The sequence below is a fragment of the Nannobrachium achirus genome (assembly GCF_963921795.1).
Source record: "Nannobrachium achirus genome assembly, chromosome: 20".
Lineage (NCBI taxonomy): Eukaryota > Metazoa > Chordata > Actinopteri > Myctophiformes > Myctophidae > Nannobrachium > Nannobrachium achirus.
The window spans coordinates 23,835,811-23,856,722 of record NC_137827.1 but is presented as its reverse complement, the minus strand read 5'-3'; the positions used below and the strand labels follow the sequence as shown (position 1 = coordinate 23,856,722).

Below are 20,912 nucleotides of genomic sequence, written 5' to 3'. Positions count from 1 at the left end.
GACTCCCTCTATGTGATCGTATAAATGTTTATTGCGACCGTCAGGGAGCAGTTTACTATGAAAACCTCCACCGGCCGTCCGTCCGTCCGTCCGTCCGTCCGTCCGTCCGTCCGTCACACGTCACTTGTGACCATCAACAAACGTCACACCTTTGTTGATGTTTAAATCGAAGAGTCTTGGTCAAATACTTCTGTTGGTTTCTGCACTGATCATTTATACAATTCAGCTGTGCTTGCTCGTGTCATCATGATGAGGTCATAAATCAGCCATGCCCAAATATAGATTTTACGGGTTTACATGCTTACTCAGTTATTCGTTATGTGAAAGTCCTATGACGTCTATGATATCTGACATCATCATACATACATTCCCTTTTATGCCCATAAATGGAGATCCCCTCTGTAGAACCAGCCACTGATATCACTGTAATGTCAGGGGAACCAAATCCCTTTTATGCCCATATATGGAGATCCCTGTGATGCCAGGGGAACCAAATCCCTTTTATGCCCATATATGGAGATATGGAGATCCCCGTGTTGCCAGGGTAACCAAATCCATTTTATGCCCATATATGGAGATCCCTGTGATGCCAGGGGAACCAAATCCCTTTTACGCCCATATATGGAGATCCCTTATGTCATCAATATTAAGCCCATATCTGTGAATATCTTTGGGTACCAGATGTCTCCATATATGGTTAAATGGTCCGATATACATCACTGGCCAGAAGACCAAGAAATGGTGCAACCTCGCCCTTTGCTTTTCTCCCTTAGGCATCTTACTGGTAGGTCGTTTAATGAGGAATGCAGTATGGTGGTAGGTAGGTAGTTATGGCCTTTGATGTAAGATTTTCACTTTCTAGGATAACTATATTTGCTATTCCCAGATGATGCCCTTTTAGGGTACCCCTCATGCCCATATATGGAGATCCCCAGGCTTTACTAATTAACATAAGTTTTATGCCCATATATGGAGATCATTGTCCCAATGTCATCAGATATATGGGCATAAATGGACACAGGCAAACTAGATGGGCTGTATGGATATCCAGATGTGTGATGTAAGTGTTTTATTCCAAATGTGGCACCCCACAGACATATTTCCAGAAACAAAATCCCTTTCATGCCCATATATGGAGATTTCTGATGTCATCAATCCCAGGCCCTGTAAAAAACATGGTTGCTATGGTAAACAGTTGGTTGCTAGGGTAAACAGTTGGTTGCTAGGGTAAGAAAACATGGTTGCTATGGTAAACAATTGGTTGCTAGGGTAAACAGTTGGTTGCTAGGGTAAAAAAAACATGGTTGCTGTGGTAAAAAGTTGGTTGCTAGGGTAAACAGTTGGTTGCTAAGGTAAAAAACATGGTTGCTATGGTAAACATTGGTTAGTAGGGTAAACCTTCAATGATTTTGACATCTTGTTACTAATCTGTCGGTAGATAATGCCGGTCTTATATAAGGGTCATTTGTGTACGGTGTGATGTCATACTGATGTCAGCAGTGTGACAGGAGATAAGCGACCAACGGTCGCTTATCTCCCGATTAGGGAGTCTTACTGGTTTATGTGTATGGCTGATATTTACCGGAATGCAAAGAAATAAATGGTGATGAAAAAAGGCTAAACTAAAGATGCAATGTTGGGCTTAAACAGCTTTCTAATTTCTATTAGTCACTGTATATTCTGTCCTGTTTATTACTCAGTAGACTAGACCTGTGGTTCCCAAACTTACATAAATAGATTATGAAATGCATTCATGAACATCCTTCAAAGGACACACTCATATTTTCCGGGATTTGGTTGAAAATATGTTGATCTATGTCTGATTTCTCTGTCCATCAGACTACTACGTTATACACGCACGCACGCACGCACGGATGCACGCACACATGCACGCACGCACGCACGCACGCACACACACACACACACACACACACACACACACACACACACACACACACACACACACACAGTCATTGTATCTAACAGATATAACATCGCTGTAAGCGATTGCAGGAGAACTAAACAATCACCTTTGCATAAAAACATACAATTAAGTTTTGAATGAGTGACTGCTGCATTGTTTTTATCTGACTGTTGTTGTGAATTGTTTATGGCTAATACCTTTTTAAATTCATTTGGCACCTTGAAATGTGTTCAATTTAGCTTCAACACATATTCTGATAGGTGGGTGTCAAGAAGAAGAATGGTTATCTTCCCCAGCAGGCAGGAAATAATGCATTTACCACTTCCAATTCTATTCAGCTGATTTACACTTTCTCACAGAATTTCTTACCAGAATTGAACGATTACAGTCACTAGACAAATACTATCACCATCACTGAGCATTAATACAAAATTAAATTAAAATGTGACTGCAACTAAAATGTAATATCAAAGCATGTGGTCTGTGGAACATTTTGCTGCTTGTACTTGTATAACCTCCTTTGAATCTTTTAATGATCTGCTCTTGCTGTGAAACTGTCCATAGTCCATAGTTTGGGCATGTCATTAGGCCTTTAGGTGAAATTGTAAGGTTCACATTTTGTAAAACAAACAAACAAGCAAACAAAAATGCTCACATTGCAGGCAACAGCATTGTGCAATGTGATCTTGCTAGTTATTTTTTACCACAGGAAAAGGTATAAAATAGTTTTTTTTTTAAATAAAGCTATGATAACCATTTTACAACCAATGAAAATAGAACATGACAGAGTAGCAACTGAAGTTAAATCATGTCCTAGGGCAATAAGTAAACAAACAATTAAACAAGCTTCCTCATATAGGCCTAGTCTTTGGTTATAGCTAGCTATTATACTAAACTTGTCACATTTTGAATAGCAAATAAAATAATAATGCAATAATAATACAGACAAAATATAAAATGATCTATGAAAATATAGGACCTATGCGATTTCAAAAATAAATCAACGAATACCTCGAATCAACGTGAGGTGTTTTTCCAACGTCAGAACTTTACTTGGACCTGCTGTGTTCCTCTGCGCTTGGGTATCGACTAGACGCATCCACTAGACGCTGTTCCTCTGCCTCCGCAGGCATGTCCCACTGGTTGTACCGTTCTGCCTGACCTGCAGGTGGCAGTGTTTCACCTAAATCGGATATTGTCAGAGTTGACTCCAGTCTGTTGCACAGTAAAACAGGTTCTGTAGAAGTTCTACTAAACCCACCCAACCCACCTCTCATTTACCAGGTCATTGTAATTAGGCGTTAGGCCATCAAGGTATAGAGCCTAATAGCAGGCCTATCAAAAACTCTATGTATTGTATAACGTTATGGTCAACAATACAGTTTTAAGTTTTTAGATAATCTGTGAAATTTGATAATAGTCTACTTTTAAAATCAATATCATTTTAGCTCCATTTAGCCCACGTTTGGCAGACTGAAAACATTATGTCCAATCTGTGATTTTATACATCTGCAAATATAATTACCCTAATCATTGCATATTAGGACCAAATATCAACAGACAAGTTACAGCTGCGAGCTGCCAAAGGAAACAAGAATAAATCCCACAAACCATTATTAAATAGAGTGCACACATCAAACATTAGTTAAATGGTTGAATGTTTACTGAACAATTCAAAACCTGACATTAATAACAACATTAATCTGGGACACAAGGAGCATACTCTCATTCTGCTTGGACTGAGAATGCCTTTAAACAACTTAATTTTATTTAATCGAATGTGAAATTAATATGGCAATGATGAGGATATATCACTCTGAATATTACACCATTTCAGTTATTAGTTAGATTTACAGATAATTAACAGTCCTTAGTTCACCCCAAAACCCAGCATAAAATACAATGTTTCTATTGAATAATGATCCATTGGTTCAGGGATTATAATTTACAAAATGCAGAACATTTCCAAAACAATACTTTAACTGTAATGGTCCTCATTAACTAAATACAAGATTTATGTACAACCAAAGTCACAATATTACAGAGAGAGGATGGACTGTAGTGTAAGTATACCAGCTACCGATTCTGTCTAACATGTAATATCATTTATTTATTTATCCTGCTTTATGCATTTACAGTGCAACATGTTTGAAGAATACAAATCACTGAATGACACAAGATTCAATACTGGATTCGGTGGCTTAGTGCAGTAGTTCACAAACTTTTCACTAAATTTTTGCCTCTTTCTTATATTATTTGACAATTATTTGGGGAATGTTTGACCAGTTTTTGAAGTAGTTTGTTGATTAGGGGTGGGCGATATGGTGATGAATATCGTTGAGACGATACAATGTCTCCACGATACAATGTCTCCACGATACGCCTTTTCAGAGATATCATATCGTGATACAATGAGGGAGCCTTATAAAAAGAGAGACAAAGATTCATTACAATATCCATTTAAACCTGCATTTTGGTCTAAATCAGTGTTTCTCAAACTTTAAAATGTCAAGGTCTCCCTTTACTCTGACAGTGTACAAATGAAACCAAATGGACCCTTCATTTGTACACTGTTAGAGTTACATACTTGTAAGGGTAAATTTTAGACCTCCCAAAAAGGAACCCAGAGTGTCCCTGGAGCCCACTTTGAGGACCACTGGTCTAAATGGTCTGTTACTCCTTTTTCTTTTAGTTTTTTTGTTACCTTTTAGGTGGTTGTACTGTTAAGTAACTTGATAAATAACAATAAAACCCAACATGAAAAAGAATCCTGATAAGATTGTGTAACGTGATACAGCTTATATTGTGATATTGTATTTTTCCATATCGCCCTCCCCTATTGTTGATTACTTTTTTTTTTTTGTTCTCGAGGTATTAAAAAGGCTTAAATTGTCACTTCACTGTCATCTGGGGACCCCCCACCCCCAAATAATGTGGGACCCGACCCACAGGTTGAGAGCCACTGGCTTAGTGAATAGGACGGATGACTAGGAGCCATAACTGTCTCTGATGATGGTAGATCACTCCACTTGTTGGTCAAACAGCCTCTAACAATCCTGGACAATTCAGAATGTTCCTGAACAGACCCCTAAATGCAAGTTACAACCTAGTTGTTGTTGTTTTTTTTACCACCACCAAAACAAGCTATTTCTCTGGAGAATGAGCGTCATCCTGTTCAGGCTTTTGTGTGTCTCCTTCTGTGATCATTCCGTCCTGTGTTTGGGCCTGTTCAGAGGTACCGTCAGCTGTGTCTGTGTTCTGAGGTGGTCTGAGGAGATATTCCAGCTCCTCTGCACTGATGGCCACCTTTTCAGGGATCAACCACCGCTTGAAGTGCTCCAGGGCACTGTGAAAGGAAACATGATATACAATATCAAGACACTGGGGCAAGGACATGAGAAGAAATCAACATTTAGAACAGTGGTTGTCAACCTTTTCTGGAACAGGGCACACTTGAAAAATCTTGAAAGCATTTGCATGATTGCATGCACCCATCTCACCACATAACACTGCAGCCGTGTTGCACTTCAGTCACTCCCCAACAGAGGTCAGTGCTCTCTCTCAGAAAAGATACAGTACTAATACAATTCTATGGGCTACTTCTTATCTGAACCCAAAGATACTGGCCTTCAATTCATTTCACTGCTTTAAATAAAAGGTAGTGCGATATTCATGTTTTCTTAAAAATGTTTTTTGAGAAAACATGAATGCCCTATATTCAGCTATTAACCATTGCTATAGAGTTTTTGTTCGGTAACAGGGGTCTCCCCACGTCTTTAATAGAAAGAAAATACATCTTCGGGTGGGTTGCTAATTTCATTGAATCAGGAAAGAGTACCCATTTAACAGCTTCAATTTTAGAGTTCCGTTTCAATTTTTGTCTGCTCATTTCTTGCATCATCTCTTAAACTTTCACTCATTTAACCTGTTTGAGCTATCTCTCCTTAAAATAGGTATCTGGACCAGAAAATGCATTGTATGTTTACTGAAGAGCTGGAAAGATAGAGAGACCTCTGTTACTGAGCAAAAAAACGCTTGAAACAAATTAATTTAATCTCGAGAAGATGAAAAGATAAATATAAAAACACAAATCTCTCTACTTGTGCGATCATCATAATCTTCAACAATAATGATACAACTTCTCAACCAGATAAATGTTTTTCTAACTAAGAGATACGCTGAAAAGAAAAGGATTTACATGCACAGATTGTTAACTATTGTACAATAGTTGCATCACAGCATTCCCATACACCGAACGGACAGCTTGTACCCAACTGGCATAGCCATAGCATAGCATAGCCGGATGTTATGTTATGTATTTATGTATTTAATTATTCATTCATTTCCCCAGCCTCTGAGGGACATAATGAAAGTGAGATGTAACTGTTGCTGCTTGGCATCTTATAAAACCGATTCATTAACAGTTTGTGTGTGGTGGGGTGCTTTTAAAAGCCTTTTAATATGCCATTACCGGTCTTCACAACAGATCAAAAATATCTATATCCAGGCGACCTTCAGTTCACGACACGTCTTTTAAACTTTTGGTACATCATTCGGCCCACCTCTCGTCCAGGTCACCGGCTTGGAACAGCTCAGATGTCTGGGAATCATGTAGGAATCTGTCCCAACATTCTTTCTTGGCTTGAGACAAAGAGCGCAGCATGTCCCTGGAGGTCACATCACTGGACTGGCCCTTCAGTTTCTTCAGGCGGTTCTCTGAAATCAAATATAGAAACACAGTTTTGGTCATTTCTCTTTTCCATCATCCAAGATAACCTTTACGAGTTAATGCATCTGTCACACAACGGTTTTCATGGAATGTTTTACTGGGGGACAGTGTTGCCAGATGTACGATAATTATCGTATTTGTGCGATAATTTCACCCTCTGTACGATGTACGATCAATAATTCCCAAAATGCCCAAATGTACGATAATTTCGCCATATCACTTATCACATTACTGAATTCCCTGGCTGCTGATCCGGGATCCGGTTTGGCTTCTCAAAATAAGCCAGGAAATCATTCAATCTGACCCTAGATCTGTACTTGGAGGCAGTCGTCTAAGTTGCCTGCTTCCATGCAGCATATGTGATGTGTTTTTGTCCCATAGGAGTCTCACTGTGAGACTATCTTCTGTGAGACTCTCACACCAGGTAGTTTTTTACACAAATACGTATGTTTTTGTGAAATTACGTATTTACACGTGTTATTTCTCTTTTTTGGCTGAGTGTGTACAATAGTTACCTTTCAAATACAAATACAATTCAACATTTCTCATCTGCCAACACTGCTGGGGAATAAGGGGAAAAAGACATAAACTGTGATAACTATGGTGATGAAAATATACATAATCCCTGATCCCTTCAATCCCTAAAATACATTCGATCAAGAATGAGGAATCAAGATAACGTGGGCACTGGCAGACAGAAGAAAGAGAAGCAACTAGGAAAACAGACGAGGGAATAAACAAGCAGGAATGGAGAGATCCATACCTAAACTTGCTATGTAGATTTCTGAATCCTCCATGGGTTCCCAGTTGGCACCAGAAGAATGCATACATGTTCCATTTGATTGTCCATTCGCATGCAGGCCAACTTGGGATGCTGGCTGGAAGGAATCTGTGAAGTGGCTGCTGTTTACATCTGGACTAGGTTCTTCCACCATTGCTTCTGGCAAACTGGAGCAGATCTCGGACCAGAGCTCTCCACTGGACCGAACCTCCTTGTTCTCGAAGTCCTCAATCATACTGATGATGATCGTGTTAATAGGAATGTCCTCGGCTTAACCTGAATGGTTAATCAGACATACATCATGTATATATTAACAGGAATGTGAATGTACATAAATGAATCATCTAAAAGCACGGCTTGCCCACCTATCAAGCAGCTAGTAAGCTAAAATTGTGGAGAACCGTGACATACAGCGGTTATTAACTATTTTCCTGTGGGGGGATGTGTTATATCAATCATCTTACCTCGTTGAAAAATACAATAAGCCTTTATAGTAGCAATTTATCGCTAAAAACAAAAAACCTTGACCTGCTAGCTAACGGTACCCATGATCTCTGGAAAAACAATGTCGAAAATACCACGAACGGACCATAGGGAACGGACGAACCACCGAGACCGACGCGGTAGTCACTTCCTTATTTTGAGTAATTTCATTGGACCATCAAACTGCCTGTCAAATTGTTCTGCGATCTGATTGGCGCTATGCGGGTATCTGTTGGAGAACCCCCATTTTATTGGTCAGATTTGACGGACCAGGAAGAAGTTAATCCCAGCCTGGGACGCCTGCTTTGGGACGACAGGACGGGACATCGATGGTGTTCCTCATACCAAAGGTAAATACATACTAAGTGGAAGGTGTTTCGTGAATCGTGACTTTGTGAGCATTGATTGATTTAGGAACAGCCACTGTCTAGCGTTATTTACTGTTGCAACTTGTTAGCCTTGTAAATATATTGCTAATTTTTAGCTTTCTGTGCAGAACTGGAGTCTGCATAATCTCTTTGGTCAAATTCTATTTTGACATTTTGACACAGCTGAATACTTTCATAGCAATTTGGGAAAGTTGTTTTTCTTTGCATTGACATGAGGTAAACATAAATCTGAGCTCTGTGACATGATGTAGGCCTACCAGAAATTCCTTTATTTGATATGTCATATACAGGTTTGTCTAAAATAAATAAAAGCAGGAAGCAGCAGATGCCATAGCATCACAAATCATCACTGACGGGAAATGTCACACTGGAGTGACTAGACAATGGATTTCGCTATTAAAATCCTTGTTTTGAGTGTAATATTGTATTATTTTGAGATATGGATTGATTTTAGATTTTCAAAAATCTCAAGATAAAATTAAAAAAGTTTTGAATATTTCACTGCATGCGCAATGTATCAAGAAAAAAATATATATATAATTGTATTATTTTCTTTACGAAATGACATAAAAAATATATAAATATAAATACTGACCATCATTCATCACCTCTATGTCAAGAGGGCACATTTCTACTTTGCGTGTCACATATTTCGCTTTATTTATTTGCACATACATTCTCATTACAGTGTGGGAGATGCTAGCAGTGTTTCGTCTGGCTGTAGTGGCGTTCCCTATGGGTGTGCTGCTATCCCGGACAATGGCTTGGATATCCAGTGGCAAGACCCAAGTAGAACTCATCAGCCGGCTTAGGGGTAGGTCATGAAAAACTGACCATGACCCTAATCCTTTTGCACTTTGGATTTCATAGCTTTATAGTATGTATGGGTGTCATTCATTTCTGCACTTATCAATGTTATATCACTTAGAACACTGATGTGAACCCCATTATGGACCCCGAGGGGGTCCTGAGATTCACTACAGGGGGTCCTCCAAATCTTTGTGTGATAGAAACCTTTTTTTCCTCCTTTTTTATAATAACCACTTGAACCCTAGCGTCCATATTCTGAGAACTTTAGCAAAAAATAGCAGATCTACAAGCTCACAACGCCCCGTGCTGCGGGGCGTTGTGAGCTTGTAGATCAGCTATTTTCGGCAAAGAGGGGAAACATTTTTGTAGAGAGAAAAAAGAGCAGAGTGAAAGGTCAACTTTATTAAGTATTGACGGTTCAAGTGGTTAAATATCTCAAAACACAAATCGACATGAATCCAAAATACAATGATGATTGTGCTGTCAAATGATGAAACTGTATGGAATCTACGAAAAGGTTGTGGGGGTCCCTGCTTCATCTCTCTTTCAACTAAGGGGTCCTTGGCCTGAAAACGTTGAAGACCCCTGAGTTAAGCCATGCTTTTATTTCCTCTGACTCCAATAGACCATGGGGTGATCCGCAGTGACAGAGTGTTTGACGCCATGCTGGCTACAGACAGAGGCATCTATTCTAGAGACTACCCTTATGCTGACTCTCCTCAGTCCATAGGTACAGTATATCAAGACAGTCACAGTTTATTTGTATGCAACCCTGTAGTAGCCTACTCACTTGTAGTGTACACTATACACTGTATATGTGATAGAAGTATTCTAAGACATGTTATGTTCATTTCTATTATCAAAGGGTATAGAGCAACAATTAGTGCTCCACATATGGTGAGTAAGAAAGAATGTGCAACAACATTTTCAAAGACATATCATCAAGACATGAGTGGTGGATTGATAGTGCTCTTCTCCTTGTGTTGCCTTTGCAGCATGCCCATGCTCTGGAGGTATTGAGTGACAAGCTGACTGAAGGGGCATCAGCGTTGGATGTGGGTTCAGGGAGTGGCTATCTCACCGCCTGCTTTGCAAGGATGGTAATGTCCACAATGTTTAATACAGTATGTGCTATATACACAGGGCCAGGGTATGTTCCTTTAAGTATTTGGTGGGCTGAAGAGGAGTATTATGGGATGTGCATGGTTACTTTAATGATATTTTGTTGTTGTTACAGATGATACAGAAGGTAGAACCCTGGCTGAATTAATTTAATATATTTTTGTTATTAAATCACCAGCTCTCCAGCACGGACTCCTTACTTCTTTTAGTATAGAATAAAGTTAAGGATTACTCTAAGGACGGTGGTTATAAATTGTGTATCATCTAATTTCCATGTAATATGGCATCCGTCTGACCAAGTTGCAGCCTAATTTAAAGCTAAATGTATACTTTGTTGCACTTGTGTGTTGTTCAACGTTAATAACTGATTTTCACTGAGCAACACTGTCATGCGCCATAGTCTAAGGCAGTGGTTGTCAATGTGGAGACTGGGGATCCCCAGTGGCCCTTGAGGGGATTCCAGCTAAGTGATTGTTCTTTGTAACCAAATGGACCCTTATTATTTAACAACTCAGAGAGTGTACACATGGAACCAAATGGAGTCCTCACTGGCCTCCCGGCATGTGCACTTAAAGGTGATACACCATGCATTTAAAAAGTATTTATGTCATATTGTTTATGTCCCAAAAACGTTTTTCAAAAGGTTTGAGGCTAAATTACCACTCCTGAATAGAGAGCCTCTCTCATTTTTGAATGGCTCTGAGCATTTTCAGCTGCAGTACCACATTTGGCCTGAACTGCGAAAGTTTATTTTGAAAAAATATTTTTTTTGAAAAAAACTTTTTTTTCTTCAAAAACGTCAGCGACGGCAGCAAATCTGGACAGCCTGTTTTGAGAACCCGTGGGATGCTTTTAACCTCCGCCTTCCCAAAACCAGAGAAAGACACAACGGTCAGAAATGGGACTTTGTGAGGATAGAAGGTGCTAGTGGGACCCCAAAAAAAGGTTTTAAAATAGGAAAAGTGAAATTTCATGGTGTATCACCTTTAAGCCTCTCCAACTAATCCAAAATGCTGCGGCACGACTGGTCCAAAGCCTGATCAACCCCTACAACCCCACCCGTTCACTCAGATCAGCTAACACAGGGATGCTGACAGAACCCTCGCTAAAAACCCCAGGACAAAAACCCACAAAAGTCCTAGACAATTTGCTCTCTTGGCCCTCAAACTGTGGAATAAACTGTCGGACTTAGAACAACAGACATACTCCCTAGCTGGTGGCCTGAAGACTTCACTTCTTCAGACTCCACCTAAGCCCATACCACTTACCGTAGCACTCGCCTACCCCCAATGACCATACATGAAAGCTAGATAGCATTTTTTAGGTTGATGTATTGATGTTTTACCTTGCTTATTGTAAGTCGCTCTGGATTAAGAGTGTCTGCTAAATGACTAATTGTAATTGTCTTACCTTTTATCAGTCCTTTTGCTTCGATTTGTACACTCTCAAATTAGAACTCATTCTGAGGATTTTACAGTGTGGATTGTGTCCCAGAGATAGAGAATAGTACCTAAAATGTTTGAGAATCACTGATCTAAAGTAAAGATTGTTCTGTTTATTCTAGGTAGGACCCAGTGGTAAAGTGGTGGGGATTGAACACATCGACGAGCTGGTGCAAACCTCGGTGAGAAATGTGCAGGCTGACGACCCACAGCTGCTCTCATCTGGGCGCATCACACTTCTGGGTGAGTTGAGTAACATCGGGACGTATGACATTTAAGCCTGTTGTATACTTTGTTGCACGCCAATATTGTGCACTGAAAATCACCGATCTCTTTTCAAAGTGTGACACGATGTGTGCGACCAAGTATAAATCAGTCTGTGTTGGTTGCTCTCTTGACAACAAACATATTGGATTTGACGGATGAGGTAACATCATGTCATTCATACATCCGTTCACAGCTGGGGATGGAAGGCTGGGCTATCCAGACGGGGCACCATATGATGCCATCCATGTTGGTGCAGCTGCGCCCACAATTCCCAAGGCTGTAAGGACTATTATGGTTTCAAATTAATCGAATAGAAATCGAATAGAAATGTAAAAACAACATTTGTTCTTGAATATATGATTCAATAAATGTGTGTGTACTGTGTATATGATAATAAGAAGGGGATTATTGTGCTACATGATTATACACGCAAACACACGCTCACTTGTGTGTTTGGACATTGATTGTTCTAGGTTTCTGTTTTTATTCCAATGCCCTATTTGTGAGCGGTGCTAACCGCTCCTACGTCTGTCTGGCTTTGTGTGTATGTACAGTATGTATGAGCACGGAACTCCATGTATGGAGATAACTAACGTCACGGACAGAACGGCCCATTCAGGGAGATATGCATAAGTGTCGCAAAGTGAGAACCAGTGCGATTTTATTATATACTTATATATATATATATATATATAATATATATGTATAATTAATCGTTTTATGTCGTGGGCAAGAGGGAGCAAGAGGAGCTCTGAAGCTAATCTCGCAAACCGCTTCACCAATCAGCGGCAACCGGCAAGCTTTGTATACACACTGCCAGTAGGCCACATAAGTACCTCCACCCAAATGTACAATATTTCACTTTAAACTAGGCTGATGACGGTTGGGAAAGATAATAACTGTTGTACCTGTCCATTTTCTATGTCCATATATTCATGGGTTTCATTTGTAGTACTACACAGCCATGTTGAGGACCAACACAAGTGTTTCAATTTGTCTTATTGGCATAGAACTAATGTTCTATCTACGCCAATCAGAACACCTGTGTTGGTGCTCAACATGGCCGGTGTAGGACTACAAATGAAACCCATGAATTGAGTTCTGTGTCAGCCATGCCCAAATATGGAGTCCATGCCATCAGTCTATGACATCAGTACTTTGATGTTTGATATTTGGTACTCCATATATGGGGGTTTGCGGATTTACCCATACCACTCTCGGTCGGACAGTTCTTGAGTTATGCGAGGGCCAGAATGTGGGGGGGACAGGGACGTATCCCCATATTGGGAATGGACATATTGTGTCAGTCTCATGTGGTCTATGATGTCAGATGCCAGTCATCTCCATATTTGGGAAAATATGTCCACATTTTGGGCACATTTTGTCCAACTTAAACAACCAACCAGATCTGTGCATTTTTTTGGTCAAAGTTGATCCCATGCCAAAGCGCCCAAACACAACCTCGCTTCTTGCCCTTACTAGTGTCTTACTAGTAGATTTTACAATGGTCAATGGTTCTGTGATCGTGCTGAAACCTTGCCCAAAATTTGGAGACATATGTTATAGATATGTCATAGACCGCCATAGACCACTTAAGATGACTGACGTCACAGGCTGGTCACATGAAGTCTGAGATCTGCATTGGAGCCATGTCGTTTCTAAGTGGATCAGACTTATTATTATGTGGTATACCTTTGTCTATTCACGTTTTTATATGCTACATCATCGGACTTAATCAAAATAGGATTGTCCAATCCTGTTTTACATCACCGAAATGTGATGTAAAACAAATTTCCATGCAATTGACAACAGTATTATGTTAATGTTATCTTTTCAATCTCTGTCCTGGAAGCTCTTGGAGCAGCTGAAGCCCGGGGGACGGTTGGTTCTGCCAGTGGGTCCAGATGGTGGCAGTCAGGTCCTGGAACAGTACGACAGGCAGACTGACGGAACCTTCCTCAGGAAAGCGCTGATGGGAGTGGTCTACGTGCCCCTAACTGACAAGACACGGCAGTGGCCGAGGTACAATACTTTTTTTTACATCAAGGGTTCATATTTTAGATTATAGTTAGAGAAAAGAAAATTGTGTTCAAATGTTTTCATTTACTGCTTTTCATTTACTGCTTTCTATTGTTTTACAGAGTAGTTCTACATTGCAGTAGTGGTACTTTTACTTAAGTAAAACATTGTAATAATTTTTCCACCACTGGAAATATGTTGTTACTAAACCAATATAATTGGATAAAAAAAAGGTATCCATTATATTTTGATGTAATTTAATTCCTCAATTGTTATTTCCATGCAAGGACATAAAGCTTTTCTATGGTTATTTGATCAGAAACATTCCATTTGTATTTGCCTACATCTGGAGCTTCCATCTACTTGACTGTAAATGGAGGACACAATTAGAAGTTTCCTCATGATATCCTTGCTGTCCTTCTCTCCCCAGAGGTGATCTCTGACTGCTGTGTGGTTGCCCCTGCAGGAGGTGGCGCTGGTGCTGCAGTTCCTGAGTTCCGTAGAACTGATGATTTGTTCCATCAGACTCCAGTCAGCCAGCTGTCCTGCTGGCTAGTCACCTAGCAACATGAAAGATCAATGTGCTTTCCTTTGCTGTTGAGGCAGTGAGCACATGAAGCCGATGTAACAGTGATGACTGTATTCCCAGAATCCAGTGAGTCAGGACAATATTGTACTAATATGTACCCACATACATGTTGTCAGTGGGTACAAAAGTAATTTAGGGTATTATGGATTGAAGAAATGTTGGATGTTTATTGCATTGGGAGTATTGCTTTCATGGATTGCTTTTTGTAATTAATTGCCCCAGAGTTTCTTCATCACTTGCTTTGCATATTGTTTTAGCACATAAGATAGATTTGTGTGTAAACCAAGTAGGAATTATTTGGTCATAGTCATTGCGATTAAATGGCAGCAAAAATAAATGTATACAATCCAAGGGGCTGCAATAAATTGTTTTAAATTGAAAATTTGTGTTATTTTAATGAAGTGAGAACGCTTAAAGTAATAGCAAACTAATTTAAAGAGTCACCTTGTTTCATTCTTGTTCTTATGCTATGTGACAGCATGTTTATACACTTAAACAAATCATTATTTGATTCCGCCTTGTATTTTTCTAATTACATTTGAAACCTGCTGATTAACTAATAAAATATGATTAAATAAAAAGTGTAAATCTGTTTTATGTGGCCAAGTCTGCGATTGTCTTTAACAACAACATTAAGTTGTGCATGAATGGGCTGATTCATAGTATATTAGGTGAGTCGATAGGCTATCTGTATTATGGCCTAAGACGGTGGTTCTCAAACTTTTTCATGTCAAGGACCCCCAAATTGACACCCATTTGAAAAGATGTGCCAGGGACCCCCTTAAGAAGATTTTTACGGCTCTAGTATTGATTCCCAACTATTTTAATTTCCCCCAAAGGACCCCCAGTTTGCATTAGGCTATGGAGTATGGACCCCCATTTAATGGCATTTCTATCTCTGAGACCCCAATTTATATTGTAAAATCAATGTTAATTTAACTCTGATAGTGTAAAATTGGACCTGTCAGTAGGCTAGTCAATCTAAGGTTTGACCCAAGAGAAATTGCAATAGTAATGGTTCAAGGTTTTTTTATGATCCTTAGCGTCATCCAAATAACATATTAAAAGTTGTGAATTATATATTTAGTGGATCAAGGTAAATTCAGGGGGTTCAAGTTTGGGTCCATTCACTTCACTTAAGGCCTTCACGATCTTCGTTAAGTAGCATGTGAGGGGTCTAACTAGGGGTTTTTCATGATCCTGAATCCATTGCAAGCATTTGTTTTGCACAAAAAACATTCGTCGGGTTAAAAACAAACACCACAGAACGGAGCTGACCCCAGAAAAGTGATGACTCATCACTAATTCGTAGTTTTGTGGTGTCCGTTTTTAGCCCAAGGAATGTTTTTCGTGCAAAACAAATGCTTGCAATTGATTCAGAATCATGAAATCCCCTATTAGACCCCTCACATGCTACTTAAATAAGATTTTTTGGGGGTCTTTTTTCCCCTGTAGTATAGTAAGTGAATGGACCCAAACTTGAACCCCCTGAATTCACCTTGATCCACTAAATATATCATTCACAACTTTTAATATGTTATTTGGATGACCCTAAGGATCATAAAAAACCTTGAACCATTACTATTGCAATTTCTTTTGGGTCAGGTCCTTTTTTAGCTTAGATTGACTGGCCTACAGGGTCCATTTGGTTCCACTCATGTCACGTGACATCGATTCCCTTCCCACGTGGCGTGACGTCAGGTAATTAAAGTAATATAAACACGACGACACACCCCTGGCTCTGGGTCTGTAGGGTAAACAAAGGTCACGGGCGGGTCACGGGCCATAGAGTTGGTATAATAGAACCAGGCGCTCGGTAGGACACCCTAATAATACAATACTACAAATTGACGTCATCATGACGCGCCGATTCCGAAGCAGGACCCCATCTAAAGAGCTAACAAATGCACGTGAGTGTTTTGATACGAGTTTTCAGATCGTATGCTTCACCTATTTTGCATCAAACACCGAGTCTGAATAACTGCATACTAAAGAACCCCATAGATTGTATGTACGATTTGGTCAGAGCAGGCCTCCTTAAGAAATGTGTGTCTCCAGTACGTGCCCAACATACGCGGGTAACGCGGCTGTTTGACTGTGCGCCGTCTCTCAATCTCAGTGCTTGTTTTAAAACCAATATAAAACGCATCATTCACAACATAAGAACAAGGCAGCAACAACAGACGGACTCCGCTGTTGGAAGCATGGACGGAAAGGCAGCAGACAGCAGCCCTGCTGCTGTGGACGGCGCGACCACCACGGTCAACGAGGTGACGATGGGGGCGACTAAACGCAAAAGTGACGAGACCGACGAGCCAGAGCCGGGCGGCCGAGGGAAACGACGGAGAGGGAAGGGAGGCAAGAAGCTCCGTCCCGGCGAGAGATACATCCCCCCTCCCCAGAAACGGAACCAAGGCGTCGGCTTCAACCAGGAACATTTCGACGAGACGTCCTACTACTTCGAGGGCGGTCTCCGCAAAGTGCACCCTTATTACTTTGACTTCAAGACCTATTGTAAAGGGCGCTGGATTGGGAAGACCCTCCTTGAGGTCTTCAAGAGTGAGTTTAGGGCCGAGTCTATTGATTATTATCTCAGGGCAGCCAAGGAGGGACGCATCAGACTGAACGAGACTCCTATAGATGACCTGACCGTTGTGCTCAGGGTTAGTATAAATCATCTTTTATCTACCTTTGCCTTTTCAATAACATCAATTTAATGGTAGCAACGTAATTGTTTGAATAGACATTTTCTAAATATTGTTGACATTGAAATATGTATCTCTACACAATCTTAAGGGCCATTCTCACTGAGCACTAACTATAAATAGTTTTAAAAAGTCACTCAAGTGGATGGCAGTGTTCACACATACAGATACAGACTATATAAAAAAAATACAATGGTGAACTAAGTTATAGTTACCATGCCCTGTTGGGAATGGCGCTTAATTTTTAGATTGTGATAAGTTTGATTAATTTGATTTTCCCATCTACAGAACAATGACCATATGAGGAACACGGTGCATCGTCATGAACCGCCTGTGGTTGGCAGGCCTCTGGAGGTTCTGGTAGACGACGGGGAGGTGCTTGTGGTTAACAAGCCGGCCTCCATACCGGTCCACCCCTGTGGTCGTTTTCGCCACAACACCGTGATATTCATTCTGGGGAAGGAGATGGGCATCTCTGAGCTCCATACGGTTCACAGATTGGACAGGCTCACTTCCGGGGTGTTGCTGTTTGCCCGTACACTAGAAGTATCCAAAAAACTGGACCAGTTGGTGAGAGATAGACAGGTAGGTTCAGTATTCAGAAACTGCTGTGCTACCTCTGGCGACAGAATTTCCCCCTAGGTCTAGCTGCCTAGAATATTTCCTGAATATTTTTCTGTTGATTTATGAAGTTTGCATAATACTTTAAGTTCTTCTTGTCTTTTATGTGATAATGTTTTCCCTAAAGAGTTTAGTACTGATAGATCTTCTCTTCGCTTAACAGATGGAAAAGGAGTATGTCTGTCGAGTGTCTGGGGAGTTTCCCGAGGGTGAGCTGGTCTGTGAGGAACCCATCCTGGTGGTCTCCTTCAAGGTGGGCCTCTGTCGGGTTGACCCCAAGGGCAAGGATTGTCGAACTGTCTTCCAGAGGCTCAGCTTCAACGGAAGCACCAGTGTGGTCCGCTGCCTGCCCCTCACCGGCCGCACACACCAGATTCGTGTCCATCTTCAATATCTGGGCTTCCCCATCTTCAGAGATCCTGTCTATGGATCCTCGGCCTGGGGGCCCACCCGGGGCAAAGGTGGCCTATTGGGGAGGAGTGATGAAGAGGTGTTGAAAGCTCTGGTGGAGGAACACCGCTCCAAAGAAAGTCTGCACCTGCTCGATCTACCAGATGATGGGATTGGTATTATAGAGGAGGACGGGAGCACTGGCACAGAGGATGTGGCTCTTGAGACTGACAAGACTGGAGAAAACACTCCAAACGAGAAATCCACCTTGAGTGACTCAACTGACTCCTGTCAGCTGCAACCTCAAGCAACCCCAGATGGTCTGTGCAGTGAATGTAAGATTGTACGACCAGACCCCACAGAGAAGGATCTCATCATGTATCTCCATGCCTTACGATACAAGGGGCCAGATTTTGAATATTGTACACCTTTACCAGATTGGGCAAAAGAGGACTGGGCTGAGGAAGATTAGTTTTTTAACCCTTTACTGCAATAGTGAATTGCCAAAGGGCGTTTTGATTCCACGTTTTTGACAAAACGTAACCGTGTGACTATCATGATTAATAACGAATTACCAAAGGGCATTGTGATTATAGTGTGACTATCATGATTGGTAAACCTGGACTGGACTTAGACGTTTGTTTTTTATGTATGTATGTATATATATTTTTGTCTAGGTCAGGCAATTTGATTCTGTTTATCGCAAAACAATATGACTATCATGTGAGAAATGATACCTTTTGGCGCTGTAAAATTCTTAATTGTAGTTTATTTTGAGAATGTATTTGATTTAAGTGTCGCCAGAATTCATGAATTTTCATTTATGTTTAGTCTTTCCTGGCGAATGATTAGATTGCAGCCTATGAACTCCAGTGTTTCATCTAAAATGAAATTAAAGAAACAATGGTTGCAGGAAAAATAAATGCTTTATTAGTTTCCAACATTGTGAAAAATCAACAAAAGTAAATAAAAGTGATGGCAACCTTTAATTTTTCTCTTCATACAAAGCCTGGATGAAAGCATGTAATTCATCTCTTTCTAAGGCAGGTTATTGTATTGAGGGATTTGAAGTGAAGGCTCATCCAAGAAATGTTACAGTCAGTTGTCAAAAGGAAACACTTCTTAAAATAACGCTGCTTGTAGGCACATTTTGACATTAGTTTACTAGTCAAGGTCTTTCCTTTTAACCACCTCAAGCCAAAACACCTCTGGGTTGCATACCTTGCATCACATTTACTATAAATACATCAATACAATATAAATACAGACTTGGTAATTTTCCTTCTGTAAAGGACATGTCCTTTGCACACTTCTCACACCCACACAGTTAGAATTGTTTCCACAAATGAAACAACTTGTTGCAAGGATTTTGGCACATGCTGCACGTATTGTATTGTGTATCGATTCATAAATACATATAAATAATGCAGAATGGTAAAGGCATTCTCTCCCAGATTCTGTATTGTATTTCACATTCAGAATCACTGTACATGACTGATTTGATGTGTCTCCAAATTATTAACTATTGAAGTCGTCACATGCATGTGATGGCATAAAACTGAGCCTCAGTCAGAACTCAAGTTCGGGAGTCCTATGTCTATACATTGATATGTTTTATAGTCGACACAATATGCACCTGCTGAGCCTTAATTCTGCAACAATGTTTGGACCAGCCCACATAAAGGAATTACTTAATTATAATTATCTTTATTAGATATGTGTCTTTTAGCATCAAATCCACATTGCATTTCTTGGCACTGACACTTGAACAAATGTATGACTTTTCTCTTTTGACAGTAAGACAGTTAATAGGTTCCAATGGGCCATAATGAAACTTCATAAACTACATTGACGACATGAACACACAGCACAAAATTAAGCTTGTAATGACTAGTAGTACTACAGTAGTAGTTAAACTGTCTTTTGTTTTTTTGATACTCAATGTAATGACAGTTGATCCTTGATAACAGCACGTAATACATAGGCACACATCCAAAGCAGCACTTTCTCTTTAATGTTTTAGTTTTCATCAAAGTGAATGTATCCACATGGGTATGACCGGAAGGTCAATTCCATCATGGAAAACGCTAACGTGTGATCACCGTCAACATATCTTTTTTATATATTTTCTTTTGAAGGTTTTTTTTCTGCCTTCATTGATAGTACACAGTGTAGAGTGATGGAGAAAGAGGAGGGAGTGACACGCAGTAAAGGTTGTTGGGTTTGGGACTCGAACCCGTGACACACTGTCAGGCTTAGACTTTGTGGTATGTGCCTGGACCGCTAGGCTAGCGGGCATCCCCACCGTCAACATACTGTATCTCAACTCAAAGCAGCGTGTGCCTGCATGTCTTTAATGAAGGTGTAAGAATTCCATGCACAAAGTACAGCTCTTATTCTGTAACTGCAGTACATTGTTTCCTGGTGTGTATTTGTGTTGCATTCTTCTCCTTAAGTTCAAGTGGGATGATAATATCATATTCTAGTCAAGAATATGTCAGTAATGTCACCCGCTCGTCCATTGTCTAAAAGTGTCAGTATAAATGAATCATGCTTTGAATATGACCTTTCAATAAGGAAACATCCATGCTCTGATCTGTAATAAAAAGCATAACCTCAGCAACAACATTGACAAACATGC

General features: G+C 40.3%; 3 protein-coding genes across 3 annotated transcripts; 2 read left to right on the top strand and 1 right to left on the bottom strand.

Annotated features, from left to right (window-relative positions):
• Nucleotides 1-3,620: 3,620 nt before the first annotated feature.
• ccdc32 (coiled-coil domain containing 32) lies at nucleotides 3,621-8,008 on the bottom strand. Its single transcript, XM_080750402.1, has 4 exons — nucleotides 7,899-8,008; nucleotides 7,417-7,710; nucleotides 6,487-6,640; nucleotides 3,621-5,270 (listed from the first exon to the last, which is right to left on the bottom strand). Exons 2-4 carry the CDS (start codon nucleotides 7,667-7,669, stop codon nucleotides 5,069-5,071), a joined length of 609 nt encoding a protein of 202 aa, XP_080606528.1. The 5' UTR covers nucleotides 7,670-7,710; nucleotides 7,899-8,008; the 3' UTR covers nucleotides 3,621-5,068.
• Nucleotides 8,009-8,214: 206 nt separating this feature from the next.
• Nucleotides 8,215-15,107, top strand: pcmtl (l-isoaspartyl protein carboxyl methyltransferase, like). The gene is made up of 9 exons (XM_080750135.1): nucleotides 8,215-8,267; nucleotides 8,995-9,120; nucleotides 9,742-9,846; nucleotides 9,982-10,013; nucleotides 10,112-10,216; nucleotides 11,803-11,923; nucleotides 12,141-12,226; nucleotides 13,800-13,969; nucleotides 14,397-15,107. The coding sequence occupies exons 2-9, from the start codon at nucleotides 9,003-9,005 to the stop codon at nucleotides 14,407-14,409; spliced, it is 750 nt and encodes a 249-aa protein (XP_080606261.1). The 5' UTR covers nucleotides 8,215-8,267; nucleotides 8,995-9,002; the 3' UTR covers nucleotides 14,410-15,107.
• Nucleotides 15,108-16,759: 1,652 nt separating this feature from the next.
• Nucleotides 16,760-19,012, top strand: rpusd2 (RNA pseudouridine synthase domain containing 2; the record flags this gene model as incomplete). The annotated part of the gene is made up of 3 exons (XM_080750922.1): nucleotides 16,760-17,218; nucleotides 17,549-17,845; nucleotides 18,045-19,012. 3 exons carry the CDS (start codon nucleotides 16,760-16,762, stop codon nucleotides 18,741-18,743), a joined length of 1,455 nt encoding a protein of 484 aa, XP_080607048.1. The 3' UTR covers nucleotides 18,744-19,012.
• Between the last annotated feature and the right edge of the window lie 1,900 nt (nucleotides 19,013-20,912).

Coding starts and splice junctions, on each gene's coding strand:
- pcmtl (XM_080750135.1), top strand. CDS start 9,003: ATGCTAGCAGTGTTTCGTCTGGCTGTAGTGGCGTTCCCTATGGGTGTG. Junction 10,014..10,111: donor CAATTAGTGCTCCACATATG/GTGAGTAAGAAA, acceptor TTGCCTTTGCAG/CATGCCCATGCTCTGGAGGT. Junction 10,217..11,802: donor CCGCCTGCTTTGCAAGGATG/GTAATGTCCACA, acceptor TGTTTATTCTAG/GTAGGACCCAGTGGTAAAGT.
- ccdc32 (XM_080750402.1), bottom strand. CDS start 7,669: ATGATTGAGGACTTCGAGAACAAGGAGGTTCGGTCCAGTGGAGAGCTC. Junction 6,641..7,416: donor AATCTACATAGCAAGTTTAG/GTATGGATCTCT, acceptor ATTTGATTTCAG/AGAACCGCCTGAAGAAACTG. Junction 5,271..6,486: donor GCCGGTGACCTGGACGAGAG/GTGGGCCGAATG, acceptor TTCCTTTCACAG/TGCCCTGGAGCACTTCAAGC.